General features: G+C 51.6%; 1 protein-coding gene across 8 annotated transcripts in view; it reads right to left on the reverse strand.

Moving 5' to 3' along the window:
* PPP1R21 (protein phosphatase 1 regulatory subunit 21) overlaps positions 1-16,628 on the reverse strand; it is a 107,717-nt gene that overhangs the window by 20,930 nt on the left and 70,159 nt on the right. For 5 of the 8 annotated variants that reach the window (XR_009755106.1, XM_061551208.1, XM_061551207.1 and 2 more), the window contains exons 16-19: positions 14,989-15,141; positions 12,649-12,741; positions 10,594-10,854; positions 8,905-8,940 (exon numbers count right to left, since the gene is read on the reverse strand). Coding sequence is in view for 7 of the 8 variants with exons in the window: in XM_061551208.1 (XP_061407192.1) it covers positions 8,905-8,940; positions 10,594-10,854; positions 12,649-12,741; positions 14,989-15,141 (543 nt within the window). In the remaining variant the exon portion in view is untranslated. Of the gene's footprint in view, positions 1-1,785; positions 2,274-8,904; positions 8,941-10,593; positions 10,855-12,648; positions 12,742-14,988; positions 15,142-16,628 lie in introns of those variants that run through there. The other 3 variants (XM_061551213.1, XM_061551211.1, XM_061551210.1) reach the window with 3 other exon arrangements.

Here is a 16,628-nt window from a genome sequence, read left to right on the forward strand (position 1 = left end):
CAAAACATACAAACATTCTTTGATCATATATGCATTTTCCTTGAAACTGGCCCACACCAGAGACAGTCTTCTTCATGGCCTTGTCTCACCACCAGTGTTAGACCAGAGAACGCCAAAAGGCGAACAGTACCAAGGCAATGCAAGTATCAGACCACTTATAGCTCGGGTCAAACAGTTATATGTGTAATAAGAGCCTATGTCCGGCTCACGTGGTTATCGGCTCTGCCGGTCTTGTTTTACAGCCAATGGGGGGAGAGCCTGGGAGCATGGCCCTGGCGTGATGGAGCGGTGCCAGCTATGGTGATTGGTTCTGCTAGTTTTGGCCTCAGCCAATGGGAAAACAAGTCAGGGGTGTGGTCCCGGGAGTTGATCGGGAATCTAGAAGATTCGGCGCAGGCTACCAAGGATTGGCTGGAGCGTACCACGTGACCCAGGCATTAAATAAGGGGAGAGATGAACGACACGTGGTCAGACGAAGAACGAAGGAAGAGAGGGGCCACGCGCGAGCGGGGCTCCGAGTGCCACGTGGAGGTGCGTCTCTTGTGGTCTGTCTGCCCACTTCCCGTTGCCTGCCAGCAGCGGGGAGTACTTGTGAACTGGAATAAATAAAAGGACCGATTCCACAAGTCGTCTCCAAGAGTATTATTACATATGTATGGCACCTTTTTGCCAATGTCAACAATGATGAAAACATTTGAATAGGTTTTACCCTTGATTTGAAGCTTTCGTGACTGCAGGAATCCATACTCTTTGGTTCCTTTGGTAAAGTCACGTAGGTATAAAATAAAATAGATCACGACGTTTCGGGCGCAACACAAGCGTCCGTCATCAGGTGGGAAAGCATGGTCTGCTGCTGATGCAGACTGTTTAAAAAGGTTTGAAATGGGTGTAGCCCAAGGGTCAAAGAAGTGGCTGGGTCTAGTGATGTTAATGTGAGAAATTAGCATGTAACTGGGTACGGAAGTGGCTATAATAATGTGAGAGATTAGCATGATGTTAATGTGAGGAATTAGCATGTAACTGGGCACGGAAGTGGCTATGTTAATGTGAGAGATTAGCATGAAATAACAGCTGACATAGGCAGGTAGGATGGAAACATCACAGTCAGTTAAGACTTGATCTGGTTAATAACGTCCTTCCAATGATTGCTCAGATTGTACCTTGGCGGGAGACGACTTCACGGGTTGCACACTCTTTATTAACACCAACTTATATTACACGGGTGGCTAACTGCAGCCTAACCCACGGGGTTCCCCTGGCTACACCCTCACGGGCTCTTACGCCCCATAGCTTCTCGGAACCCACCCGGCTGGGGTGTCCGTCTCGACTCTGGGTCCCACAGCCTCGTCCCACATGGACGTCAGACCACGGGTCCCACAGTCTCGCCTCCGAGCCACACAGGGTCCCGGCCCTTACAAGGACAGCGGGACTAGGGGTCTCAGGGCCCTACCGCTTCAACTCCGTCTTCGATCTTCAACTGGTCATCAACTCCCCGAGTGCTCCCGCGCGTCACCCTTTATAGTCCTCCATGCGGACGTCGCTGAGAGCACCCACCCCAGTTGACCAATCACTGCGTGCTGCCCACGATCCTATTTCCCACATTGTGTCAGCGCGCACAACCACGCACCCCATGCCGCCCCATGATCCATCACTGTCGGCGCGCGTCAACACCACCACTCTTGATGTAGCCACGCCCGGCGCGCTCACACACACGCCACCCCTTTGTCAGCGCGTACCGCCACTACATCACCCCCTACCACATAGCTCGCAGCCGACCCGGCTGCTAAATTTTTTTATTACCCCCCCCCCCGTGTGTGCCCCGTAACGCAAGCAACAATCACAACAACACAACACAACACAATAAGAACTCCGCCATCCGTAAGAACCAGAAAATGCCACCGCAACAACAAGAACAATATGTACAAACCGGCGAGCGACAACAATAAATGTGTATACAAGAAAATGACTCGTGCAGCGTCCCTTCATTTCCGACCGCCCCTTGAACGGGACATTATACCGGGCAGAAGGGGAACGCGGCGACGAGCTGCAATCTCGGCCCCCCCTTTTTTTTTTTTTTTTTTTTTTTTATTATTTTCATGAAAAGTGTCGTGTCTTAGCACGAGTCTGCCTGGCCGGTCCGTCGTACGGCACCAGACGCGGTTGACCGTCCGGTGGCGCCGGCAGTCCAGGAAGGCACGGGCCAGGCATCGGAGATCCGCGCGTGCCTCGGGGTTCCGGTTCACGACGGTCAGCAGCCGTCAGGTCCGAGACACCTGGGAGTGGGTCAGGCGGAGACACGTGAGGATCAGACTGCGACACATCCCTCCCCGAGTCGACGGCCACATCACACGCTCGGTCGTTACGGCACAAGGGGAGGCCATGCGGTGCCGCGAAGGGTTTCAGCCGGGAGGGGTGTACGTACCAACGGCGTTTTCCCCATTTAATCTGGATACTCTGGGGTCGCGCAATATGCACGATTTCCACAGGTCCCCTCCATGGTCTCAACAATTTAGGGGACGTAGCCGACGGTGCATGTGGGCAGTGCAGCCAGGCCTTATCGCCTAGTTTCCAATCGTGCGTATACACCTTTTGTGCATGCAATCTTTCGTTAGCGATCTGGCGAGACCTCGAATTCAACCTCGCAACCTCTCGCGCTTCAGCCAGTTTGGCGATATTAAATTTGATGTGGTCGGCCAATTTAGACTTCGCACGTGGCTGGGAAATCCCCAGTTGGACATCCATGGGCGAATCGGCCTCCCGCCCATACATGAGAAAAAATGGGGAAAACCCCGTCGCCGCATGGGGGACCATTCTATAGGCCGCGAGCACCCCAGGTACCTGTAAGTCCCAATCAACCTGATCGTTGCAGACCTGTTGGCACAGCATAGAAGTAATCGTCCTGTTTAGACGTTCAACCATGCCATCAGTCTGCGGGTGGTACGGGGAGGTACGCACTTTCTTCGTACCCAGCAGGTCGCACACCTCGCGCAACAAAACGCTCGAAAAATGCTTTCCCTGATCCGTCAGCAAGCGTTCGGGGGCGCCTTTGTCCAAAACATAGCCCTGGACAAAGGCGTCTGCCACTGCCGCAGCCGACTGATTGGCGAGTGGCCACGCCATGGGCCATCGGGTGAAGTATTCTACGCCAACCAGCAGGTACTTGTTACCCCTAGGTGTAGCGGGAAAGGGCCCCAAGATATCGAGGGCAACCAATTCGTTCGTGCGCGAAATCTGGATGGATTGTAGCGGTGGATTAGCCGCTATTGGTGGCGGTTTTCTTTGAGCGCACCCCACACATCCCTTGAGGATGTTTGCCACGTCGCTCCCCATACCCGGCCAATAATAGTCCCGTTGGAGTAGGGCGAGCGTCTTATAAAATCCCAAATGCATGAGTCGTTCGTGAGCAGCCAGAACGACTCTACCCCGCATAGCAGATGGCACAACGAGCGTATGACGCCGGGACATATTGTCCCACTTCATCAGGAGGCCCTGTCTGACCACCCAGGAACTGACCCGCGTCTCCCCCCCCCCCCCCCGGGAGCCTCTGCCTTCCGACGCAACGTGAGTAGGGAGCTGTCGGCCATTTGGAGACGGCCCCACTCAATAAGAGGCAACGTGAGTAACGAGTCCCCGGCCGTGGGAGCGGCGGGCGCGTCGACCCGCGGAGCGTCAGTGGCGGCGAGCAAAACTCCCGCAGGGACGGCGACAGGGGGTTTACACCGCGCCGATCCCAGAAGACATGCGCATTCCGAGCGAGGCGACAACCGCGACAAGGCATCCGCATTCGAGTGCCGCAATCCCTTTCGGTAAATTGTTGTGAATTGGTAGTCTTGGAGGACCTCCAGCCATCGGGACAACTGACCGGAGGGTTGCGCCACCCGCATTGCATATTGGAGAGCCGCGTGGTCCGTACGAACAGTAAAATGACGGCCGTAGAGATACGGCCTGAATTGCTGGATAAAAAAAACAATCGCTAGCAATTCACGACGTGTCACACAGTAGCGTTGTTCCACAGGTGACAAAACTCTGCTACCGTAGGCGACCACCCATTCGACACCCCCGACCACCTGTGAGAGCACTCCCCCGATACCCGTGTTACTGGCATCCGTGTCAAGCAGGAACGGTTGCGTGAAATCGGGGTAACACAAGGGAGGAGCCCGCACCAAGGCGTCCCGAAGGGAGCAGAACGCAGCCTCCTCCTCCGGCCCCTAGTGAAACCTTACCCCTTTAGCCGTCAAAGCGTGTAGGGGCCTGGCTATGGTGGCAAAATTTTCGACAAAACGGCGGTAGTAGGAGGCGAATCCTATGAAGCTGCGGACCTCAGTGACTGAGGTTGGCGTTGGCCATGAGCTGACGCAGTGCGTCTTAGCAGGGTCTGTAGAGATCCCAGAACGGCCAACGATATGCCCCAAGTACCTGACCGATTCCCGAAGCAGGTGACATTTGGCCGGTTTAAATTTTAATTTAGCGGAACGCATCCTGAGGAACACCCCTCTCAATCGCTGGAGGTGCTCCTCGAAAGTCCGGCTGAAAACGATGATATCATCGAGGTAAATCAAACAGGTGTCCCATTGGAGTCCTGACAAAACCAATTCCATGAGCCTTTGGAACGTGGCGGGAGCGGAATGTAGCCCCATGGGCAATCGATTGAATTGAAATAGGCCTCCTGGTGTCCGGAAAGCGGTCTTTGGTTTCGATTCCTCATCGAGGGGCAATTGCCAAAATCCCGAAAGCAGGTCAAGCGTCGAAAAAAACTGTGCTCCCGCCAAGGCATCCAGCGACTCATCCATCCTTGGGAGTGGATACGCGTCGGCCATTGAGATTTTATTTAGGCGGCGGAAATCCACACAAAACCGCAAGGACCCGTCCTGTTTTTTAACAAGGACGATGGGAGCACCCCACGGACTGGAAGAGGGCGAAATGATGTCGGCAGCCAACATGTCATTAACAGCCGACTGCACATGCTCCTTCTCGGCTGGGCTGAGCCGGAAGGGATTCTGCCGAATTGGGGCCGCGTCACCCGTCGCTATGTGGTGGCGCAACAGGTCCGTGCAGCCAATATCGTACTTGTGTTTGCTAAACACATCAGCGAATTCGAGTAGAAGGCCCCTCAACGCTCCCAACTGCACACTAGACAAGTTACTAGACCCAGCACACAACGAGTCCAACCATTCGTTCTCCTCCAATGGAGGATGCGTATCGAGGCTAGAATTCGCGTGTGCAACGAGCTGTTCATCCACGGGCAGCGGCGCCGCGTGAGCCAGCACCGTGCCCTGTGTGATAACAGCTGGCCGCGACCCCGTATTCAGAACCATAACGAATGGATCCCTGTCCGCCCGCACCATGGTCTGAGCTACCGCTAAGTCGAGGCCCCCAACAGCTCTGTTTGACGGCCCCAACAGAACACCTTGTTCCCCCGCATCTACCCCGAGGGGTTTCCGCAATCGAAGGGGTACCAACATTTGCGATCCCGGGGGCACCCGCACAGTCTGAGTTGCCAGCGCCTGAACCGTTGCACAAACCGCGCGTATTTTGGTAGGATTTGTCAAAAATGCAACACGCCGACCCGATGGAAGCTCAATACAGGCCTGATCAACGAGAATTTTAATGGGCATTTTAGCCAGAAAGTCCGTACCCAGTAAACAAGGAACTGCCAGGGATGATGAGACAAAAATAGGACCCGCCAATTTGATATCGCCAATACAAATAGTCGCCCGAATCTGTCCGATAATTCCCAAAGATCCCCCGTTCGCCGCATAAAATGGTACGTCCACCGGAAGAAGGGGTCGACTTTGGACGGGGAGGATGTTATAAATAAGGTCCAAAATGATAGTGGCCGACGCACCCGTGTCCACCAGCACCCGGACCTCAACCCCGTCAATAAAACCCATTACTACGGACGACCCGGCCGACGCAGCCACTATCCTGTGGGCCAACTCGAACCATTCGACTGCTCCCGGGCCGTGTACGAACCCCCCTCGCCGAACCGAATCCCCGGCCCCCATACGCGGTCCCCCCACCGCGAAGCGGCGACCCGAGTGTGCCGTGTACGTGGACCGAGCGTGTGGGGTGCCGCGACTTGCCGGGGTTAGCTGGGACGACTTCGGGCCTTGGTCGTCGTCCGGACGTGGTCCCGTGGCGCACTGACGCGGAGCCCGGCACCCGGCTGCGACATGACCCCGAAGGCCACAGTTGTAACACATGATGAGGGACGTCGTAGGTTTCGGTTGCTCCAGCTTGCGGGACGATCGTATGGGCGAACGACCTCCCGATCTCCACTCCCCCGGTCTCGACACGGTGAAGGCCTCCTCCCGAGCCGTAGCAGTCTGAGGCTCGGCGACAGTCGCGGCAGGTGTCGCGATCCCCACCGATGCACAGACGACCGTCCGCTTGCGCTTGAGGACCTCGTGTGCGTGGATGCTTGTAGCAACCCCCAAGGAGCAGATGTCCATTTCGTCCGCCGTATTGATGGGGACTCCCAGGTCGTGAGCCAACGCCAGCAGCTGCTCTGTCACCATGGCGTCCTTCCCCTCCTTGTCCATGCGGGGAAAGGCGGCGTCCGCCAGGGCGAGCAGCGACGTGCGATAGGCGAGCGTAGTTTCTCCCTCCACCTTACGCCGTTCGTAGAACTGGTGGCGACAGGTCGAGGGCGGTCCGAACACCTTAGCCATGAGGTGTAGCGCGGCCTGGAGCATTGAGCGGGACGACCTTGGGGCGGATGTGAAGGCCGCGAGTGCGTCGTCGTCGAGCGTCGCCGGCAGCGCGCGTAAGGCAGTGGTGTCGGACCACCCCGACATCTCTTGATGTGCGAGGAACCTTCGTTGGAAGGCCCCCCAGTCGCCCCCGTCCGCCTTGAACGCCGTCAGCGCGGGAAGTCTTTGTTGGAAGACCTGGTCGTCGTCCTCCGATGAATGCTTTTCCCGCGCGCCGCTGTGGTTGACGAAAATGGCGGCTCTGTCGGCAGGCGCATGGTGGAGAGTTTTGGCGCGCGCCGATGACGCGGGCTGTGTAGAGTGGAGGTCCCCGACCATGTGGTGTCCACGCTTCCCGCCAATCGATGGTGGACCCTCAAAGTTGGCGCCAATTTCAAAACTTTCGGCGCGGAGCGCGTTCTGGCAGGATTCCTCGGCCCGTGCTCCCTCCTCCAACCTTGTTGTCGTCCTCCCGCCTCCAGAAGCGGTGATTTCCGCCAAAATTTAAGCGGCGAGCAGCAACTCCGCCAGGCGGGAGTGTGCATCCTGGAGGCCGGTGTCGGAGGCGAGCAAAGCGTCGGCCATCGCCGCGAAGTGCTGCAGCGGCGGCATCTCTTCGTCCTCGCCTCCCGAGGCTTGTGGTTCAGGTACGCCGTCGTCTTCCCGATCTTGCGCGTGAGTACGGGTAGTCTTCCTGGTATCCATCCTTTTGAAGACAGGTTTACTTCTGACGCCAGTTGTAGTGTATGAACTTGGCGGGAGACGACTTCACGGGTTGCACACTCTTTATTAACACCAACTTATATTACACGGGTGGCTAACTGCAGCCTAACCCACAGGGTTCCCCTGGCTACACCCTCACGGGCTCTTACGCCCCGTAGCTTCTCGGAACCCACCCGGCTGGGGTGTCCGTCTCGACTCTGGGTCCCACAGCCTCGTCCCACATGGACGTCAGACCACGGGTCCCACAGTCTCGCCTCCGAGCCACACAGGGTCCCGGCCCTTACAAGGACAGCGGGACTAGGGGTCTCAGGGCCCTACCTCTTCAACTCCGTCTTCGATCTTCAACTGGTTATCAACTCCCCGAGTGCTCCCGTGAGTCCCTCTTTATAGTCCTCCATGCGGACGTCGCTGAGAGCACCCACCCCAGTTGACCAATCACTGCGTGCTGCCCACGATCCTATTTCCCACATTGTGTCAGCGCGCACAACCACGCACCCCGCGCCGCCCCGCGATCCATCACTGTCGGCGCGCGTCAACACCACCACTCTTGATGTAGCCACGCCCGGCGCGCTCACACACACGCCGCCCCTTTGTCAGCGCGTACCGCCACTACATACCCATCATTTCAGTTGAAGTTGTGTCTGTGTTTAGATATCTGGATGGCTTCATGAACAAATCTCTGAAGGTAGCCGGTAGGTTTGCAGAGTACCTCCGTCTTGGAAAAATCGATTTCGTGTGAGCCAACAGCGTTAAAACAATGATCGGCAACGGCCGATGTATTGGTCCTACCGTGTTTCACCAATACATCGGCCGTTGCCGATCATTGTTTTAACGCTGTGGGCTCACACGAAATTGATTTGTTCATGAAGCCATCCAGATATATAAACACAGACACAACTTCAACCGAGATGATGGGTACAATCTGAGCAATCATTGGAAGGACGTTATTAACCAAGTAAAGTCTGAACTGACTGTGATGTTTCCATGCTACCTACCAATGTCAGCTGTTATTTCATGCTAATCTCTCACATTAACATAGCCACATCCGTGCCCAGTTACATGCTAATTCCTCAAATTAACATCATGCTAATCTCTCACATTATCATAGCTACTTCCTTGCCCAGTTACATGCTAATTTCTCACATTAACTTCACTAGACCCAGCCACTTCTTTATGAAGTGCTTTCCCACCTGATGACGGATGCTTGTGTTGCGCCCTAAACGTCGTGATCTATTTTATTTTATACCTACATGACTTTACCGAAAGAACCAAGGAGTATAGGTTTTACCCTTTCTGACAATAATGCAGGTGGAGTTAAGATGTTCAAATGCAGACTTGATGCCTTGCAAAAAGGGATCTATTTGGTATTTGAACATCTGAACACAATACCTGCGTGATTTATAGAAAGGGTAAAAACCTATTCTAATTTTTTCGCACGTCATTTTTTATACTGCCAAAAAGGTATCACATGGACACGACAGCTACCCACCGGTTCCTCCGCCTCTGAGCTTGACAGCCGGCCGAGCTGCGGAGACAAAGGCAAGAGTGTCTTAAGAGACGCAAGGTGGCCATGTCAGCATACTCGTCAAAGAGGTTATTATTGCCATAGTTCAACTCTAGACGCAAGATGCCTGGCGATTTCATTTATTTGAGGGTACTGCTAATGTGAAGAAGATGCAAGGGATGATTTGTGGCGTTTGTTTGCTCAATGAAAGCTTGGGTCACTGTGTCAGCATCATAACCCAAATTGTACATCTCCCAAATAGTGAAATCGTTATTTTTCTCTTATACATCAGCAACTAAACCAATCATCCGCTATTCATTTGCTACCATCTTCTTGGTTCTTTCGGTAAAGTCACGTAGAAGGGAAGTAATAAAATAATAAAAATAAAACATAATAAAATAATAAAAATAAAACATAATAAAATAATTCTCACGACGTTTCCCTTCTACGTGACTTTACCGAAAGAACCAAGAAGATGAATCTCTGCAGTCACGAAATTCAGTTAATCATCGACTCAAGTCCGCTACTAACACTGGTCAACAAAAAAAAAATGTTTTTCTGGCCTGGACTTTTGCACCTGTTTTAGACTAATTTCAGGGTGCTGATTCCAAATCTGATCTCAGATTTGCTCTATCACATCTCATTTTTATGCTATCGGCATACCCCATTTTCATTGATTTTACCCGAAATTAACTCTGTCACTTATGATTGCAAGTTATTGCGAGTCAGTCACTGCTTTAGTGTTAAAATATGGTGCTGTATTTTTAGGATAGTGTGTTTATAATATAATCTTATGTAGATATCCACATTTATTTAATATTTTTCTTCTGCAGTTTTTATTGAAAATGCAATATTTGATATCTCAAAAACCTGATGTGATAGACAAAAACTGATGCCAGATTTGGAATCAGCACCCCAAAATTACATAAAAAAACCGTTGGAATACCTTATGCCAGAAAAAGTGTGTTGACCAGTGTAATTCATCCACTCTTTTAGCAACAGATCCCTTCTGGTTCTAGCAATCACGAATGTGCATAGTCATTTAGTTGCCCAGTTTAGCGAACCGTTAAGCTTTGCAGCTGCATAATGGATGCCAAGGTAGCGAGATGTTAATTACCTCACCTGGTATACAGGTTGTGGGTTCGATCCTGACACTGACGCCTGTATATTTGGAGTTTACGTGTTACTCTAAGACCATGGTCACATGGATTTTTCTCCGGGTCCTCCGGTTTTTCCCTCCACATTTAGAATCAATATCACGCTTTTAGAGTATTTGGCTGCTCGAAATGTCCACATGATGATAAGCCACTTCATTGAGCTATGGTTTGTGGCCAGGTCACTTCTGCAAAAGAGCTATACAGTTCATTGGGCCTTACCTGGTAAAATAACAATAGTTGAATAGTTTAATCATGCCCGAGGAGAGGGCAGAGGGTCGTTTATAACCTGGTCAATTCTGCACAGGTACATATGGGGCTTTTACCCTCTGCGCATGTTTCATTTCTCTTCTTAATTCATCTCTTTTCTCTCATATCTCTTTGGAGAACTGTTGCTTCTGAAAACATTTCTCTCCCACAGCTTCCTTCATTGCTCTAGCACACCGTGTTATATATTAAGACGAGTGGCTCTCACACTGCTTTTGCTGATTTCGCTGCGTTTGGCTCGCCGCACACTCACCGGCGTGCTGGCACCAGCACCGTCGTACTGTGCCACTGCATCTCGCATGTTCCCCTCCTGCGCTGTCGCTGCCTCCTGCCCCTCACCGCTACCGCCGCTACCACCGGCACCGACTTGGCTCAGTGCCAAGTGCAAGCGCGTCTCCAGCTGGCGGCAGCGTGCTGTCTCCTTCTCAAACCGCGCCTGCGCCAGCTGCGTCTCGAGTAACCAGTGCTCCTTCTCCTGCTCCAGCCGCAGCAGCTTCTCCTGGGTCTGTAACACCTGCAGCAGCAGCAGCAGAAGTAGCAGCAGAACAGGAACAGCCTGGTTCAGCACTGCTACAGCACAGCCAATGCAGATGTAGAGGGGACAGACAGGGGTAACAGCAGAAGACCTGGAATAATAATAATACGTGACACAGCTACCAGCACAGGCTGTAACGAGTGCTTGACACACTGCGGTGATCCTGCATGGATTACCGACCGTAATCAGAATTATGGCACAAGCAAGTGCTCGCACCGACACAATGGAAGTGTGGATTGTAGTCGGTGATATAGCGAATGCAATCGCTCGACGCAATGCAATCCACAATATATATTTTGCGCGCTCATGCACCGGACCGTTGCTTCGTGCGTTGTCCACACATGAACCATAGCTCGAAATATCCACGGCAAAACGAGGTGCCTGCATGGTGCCCCAGGTGCCTTTGCAGGTTGCCTGCTCCTGCCGTTTTCCGTCACGTGATAGGCAGCCCGTTGGCGGGAATTGCAACGCATCGTGGGGCACGCGCTTCTGTGGGCACATCCCCTCACCACAGCCTATTGTACACAGCAGGCTGAGAGGGAGCAGTGATGCCAAGGCGTCAGCCAAGGCAATTTCCGAGGCGACATGCAGCACCACCTTACGACCCATGGCAATTCAGTAGCTGGGACTGTCTTTCCCGTCTGTCAGAATGAGGGGGGAGACTTTTGCATTCAGAATCAAAATATTCATCATGGAGGAGGAATTCGATGAGCTATTAAGCTCTTTTTCACAGATGTCCAGTGGGGGACGGGTAAGAACCTCACAATGACAAACAAATAATACAAAAACACGCTATTACAACTTTGCATACCGTGCCCCGACTCCGAGGTGACGTAAAAAAACATGCGTGGCAGTCGGCGAAGCGAGTGTTTGGTGCACCTCGTGGGATTATAAATTACTCATACAGGAACCACGAGTCACATTATATTTAATTCATCATTTCCAACGCACGGAAATATATTTTTAACGAAACTTTACCATAGACTCAGCGCGATAGAAAATATAAACATGTGAAGAGGAGCAGAGACAGCGAGAGGGTTGTTACATTCTAACACGCAGGCTGTCGTGACCAATATGGTAGTTCCATCCTTGCTAGTCTGGAGGCTATGAGTACGTAAAAAAGTAACACAGCACTTTATCCCACCTGGCATAACAGATGACCGAACACAGGACGTGGCAAAGAGCCTGGCATAGCACAGTGAGTACTTCGTACAATGGGTAGATGGTTGACTGAGTAATGAACAAGTAGTGAATGATTTATTAGTGAGTAATGAATGATTAAGTAGCAATTGAGTGGTAGTCGATTGGGTGGTGAATGAGTGTTTTAACAAGTAGTGAGTGCTTGAGTGCTTTAGCGAGTTGTAAGTGGAAGAGTGAAGGACCAGTGGGTGAGTATGGGGTTAAGTGAATAGTGAGTAGTAACCATTGAATGAGTGAGTAGTTGAGTAGTGAATTAGGGGTGAGTAGTGAATTAGGGGATCGGTGAGTTGTGAGCAAGTGGTAGGCATATGAGTGAGCAAGTGGTGAGTATCATGTTAGATTGAGTGACTGATTTAACAAGTACTGAGTGGTTGAGATTGGTGGGTGAAAAGTGGGTGAATTAGTAGTTTTGTTCGTGGTTCAGTGACTGGTGAGTGATTAAGTGCATTATTGGTGTGAATAGTGAGTGAGCGTGAGTGATTGGTTGAATTATTGGTGGATGGGTGAGTAGTGACAGAGTAGTGGATGAGAAGTGAGCAATGATTGGTAGTGAGTGAGGAGCGAGTGAGTTACCTGTTGAGCCAGGCCTTCACGGCTCTCGGTGGAGCTAAGTAGCACCGCCCGGTTAGCCATAGCCTCCTCATACGGCACCGAGTCCGGGGGCGACTACACAAAGACAAAGATCCCCCGTATAGCCTTAATGGACTGTTGGGGCAAGTGCGGTTAGCGAGTAGCACCTATGAAGGTCGGCGCAGCACACGAGGGGGTGGGTGGCCAGCAACACGCCCGGCCGCCTTTGTCTCCCCAGTGGCGATGTTTACACACCACACCAGGTGCTTATTTGAGCCCGAGTGTTGACCACACACGTACATGCGCAGTGCTTTTTTTTTCAGTCACAGAGTTCTTTTGGTTGGGTCCCGAGGAGATGCCTTGTGAATGCTTATCAACAGGACATAGGAAATGCTCGTCGTGCCTCAGTGGGTGCCATCCTGGGTCAGGTCAGGGGGGAGGAGGAGTAGAGGGGTGCTTGAACTGGGATTATGTAGAGCAGTGGACGTTTCCTCAAGCTCAATTTTGATTGGGCGATTACATTTGGTTGGGGGAGTGATAATAATCGGCAACCCCGATCACACATGGTTGATGTAAAAGAAGTTCGGCACGACTCTTGTAAAAAATAAAATAACTGGCTGTATGAATGTGAGTAAGGCATGTATAAAAACACATCTCAGCAAGCTCATTAACAGAACTGACCTACAGTAGAAATGTACGTATTGAGCGGTCTCTTTCCCGTGTCTCACTAAGAGGAGTTGGAGGCTCTGCTGCTGAACCTGGAGTGTGCTACTAAGAGGTGGGGCCCTACCATCAGCTCTACCAAAACCAAGGACCTGCCTGGGTATTCTGTGGAATCAAACACTGCACCCCCTGAACTCCCCAAGAGTTATAGAGAGAGTGGAGATATTTCCATACCTTGGCAGTGTACTTATGACCAGCTGTGGTTTGCCAGCGGAGGTCTTACTCCGAATCAGTCGGGCGGCATTACTTTTTCATTAGCTATGTCACGTTGTGGGGAAGCTCCCTGGTCTGTCCCTCCACACAAAGCTTCGGGTCTTCTCGGCCAGTCAGGCCCTCCTTTCTCGATGCTTGCAAAACGTGGACCCGTCCAATGGAACATCTGTGATAGTTAGAAACATTCAGGCTGGCCTGCCTATGATTCATCCTCGGTTTAACCAGACTGTATTGTGGGAGCTACACAAATTCTTGAAAGATTTGGACACAGTCCCATTGGTGAGCTCCTCCGGTAAGCAAGGCTGCATTGGCTGGGGCATGTAGGCTGTGTTCCCAGTCACCGCATGCCCAAAACTGTTTTTGTTCAGTCGCACAGAGGGAGCTACATGGGTGCGGCACAGACTGGAAAAGAGAAGGGTGGATGTGGTACAGGAGCACTGGCGGAGCCAGTGGGGGGGGGGGGTGGCACATGCCCCCCCAAATGATCCCATCAAAATCCCGAATTTCGATTGGATCATTGGGGTTTATTAGTAATAAATCGGCATTTTGCGACGCCCACTGCTACTGTGTAGCATATTATTATGTAGGGACTCTATGCGATGATAGGAAAATAGTCTGAGTCCATAAATGGCAATAAGTAACGGCAAAGCAGTTATATGTGGCTCACAGAATTGTGCACAGATGCGTATACAATACACGACTTTCCTGAAGGCAAACACCTTCAGCAAGCGCGATGCCGATCACACATGGTTCGAATTCGACCCTTGATCGATGGCTGCGCCATCGCCGTGCGCGCGTCGAATAAAAAGCAAGGAACAAGTCCTTACTGACTAACAACTCCTATAATTTTACATTGCTGGAGGGGTTGCCCCCCACTACCTGAAAATCCTGGCTCCGCCATTGTACAGGAGGATATGGAGTTGACTAGACTTGCTAATTAATTGGTACCAGCGGTGTCAAGATCGGCTTCTGTAGAGGAGGCTCATGAAGGACGCTACTGGGCAGTTGGAGTTAGTCGCCCTCCAATAACAGCAGAGGGCAGAAGAGCAAGACTCACAACTAAGAGCATAGTGCCGGGTGGATAAAACACAGCAAGTTGGTACCTGGGTCTGTCCCATGATCTCCCGCCAGCAACCCTTCGACACATCACATGGTGACAAAGTGCAGCTCGCCTGGCTAAATTAAGCAGTTTAACTCAATTGTGGGTGGAGCAGTCACACTGTGAGAGCTGGATGATTGATTGATTGTAACTGGTTGGATTGGTATACCTAGGTACTAGGTCGAGTGGTCTCTCCGTGAGTGGAGCGAACGCTATCGCCGATTCTGATTCTGTGTTGGAGCAAGCGAGCAAGCAGTCTCATTGTGCAAGGAGCACACTGGCGGCTGTGGTCTAGCGGTGGTGGTCACCTGTTGGATGGTGAACATGTACTGTGCCGCTTTCCACCGGTACTTGGCCACGCACCGCGCTGCTTCAGCGCCACCGGCCACCCCCCGCCGGCCAAAGGCGGAGCTGGGGGCTACTGACAGGAAGTCCAGGCTGGCAGCGAAAAACTCGGCAATCTGTTCAGCACAGCACACCGTACCACAGCACACTATACCACAGTACACTGTACCACAGTACATCGTACCACAGCCCATTGTAACACAGCACACCGTACCACAGCACATTATACCACAGTACACTATACCATAGCCCATCATCACCCCCTCCCCCATTACCCTGGCTGCATCGATCACATCCAGCCCTTTATAAATTCACTGCTTCATTATGCCTCGCCATGCCGTGTCAGTCAGGAGTTGTTTGACCATACTTTATCAAAACTGGTCAGTGTGGGTTTTTTGTGGGAGGGAAGCCCAGGCAGGTTCCAAATATAATTCGCCACCGATGTTAGCTATGGCCGGGAATCGGAAATCGCATCGCGATGTTCACAGCGCGGCGCATTGACTGCTGCACGATTGCTCCACTCCACACTTACCGTGGCCATGACGGCTGCTGCTATTCCCCTTTTAAACGCTGCGTAAATCCTAACTGCATTGTAATTGAATTTAACAGACCATAATGTTGCTGACGTGTTCCAAAGCATCTGGAAGAGTAACAGCATCCCCAAGGACTAGACAAAAGACCTAATCGTGAGACTCTCCAAAAAGGGAGAGCTTGGAAACTGCGACAACTGGCGAGGAATTACACTCCTCTCGCTTCCTAGCAAGGTCTTCTGCAAAATGCCGTTCAACAGGATTAACAGTCCCCTTGACCAGACCCTGCGGAAAGAAAAAGCCGGCTTTAGGAAAGGCAGAGGCTGCATGGACCACATATTCACTCTACGCAATATCACAGAACAGTGCCTGGAATAAAAAGCCCCACAATACCTCAAATTCATCAATTTTAAGAAAGCTTTCCATAGCATACACAGAGACAGTCTTTGGCATTCCACTAAAACTCATTGAGCTGATCAAGAGTTTCAATGAAGAATTTGAATGTGCAATCCTGGTCAACAACACTACCTCAGGCTTGAACCCTGTGACGTCGGGGGTACGCCAAGGATGCATCCTTTCACCAATTCTCTTCCTGGTTACCATTGACTGGGTTATGAGCAGGGACGTGAGGTCAGGGGAGCCAAGGGAGGCAGTGCCTCACCTTTCATACTCCAATGAAAATAGCTGTTACGAAAAGTAAAAAAAAAAGAATAATCAAATAAAATAAATATTAAGATTTTTCCACTGATCTGTGTTATAAATGTCCTTTCTGTATGATTCCAATCATTTTTATAGTCAAAATCGCCAAATGTGCGGAGCTCCGCTGCAAATACAGGAAGAGATGAGAGGTGAGGCAGTAACGAGCTCAGCCTCCCCTCTGATTGCGCAACCCCTCAATAACTGGATGGAGCGTGGGTAATAAGCGCGTGCCTGTTACGATCTCAGTATGTCACCGATGTAATGTTTGTAGACCCCTTCATTTCATGTCCTCGCCTTCCATACTCCAGGTAACTTATTTCACGTATGTGTATAAAGATATTTAGGCTCGCTGGTCTCGTCATGAAACTGCAATG

This window comes from Lethenteron reissneri, chromosome 14 (genome assembly GCF_015708825.2).
Source record: "Lethenteron reissneri isolate LAM-NWPU_2019-01 chromosome 14, ASM1570882v1, whole genome shotgun sequence".
In the NCBI taxonomy this organism is placed as follows: Eukaryota; Metazoa; Chordata; class Hyperoartia; order Petromyzontiformes; family Petromyzontidae; genus Lethenteron; species Lethenteron reissneri.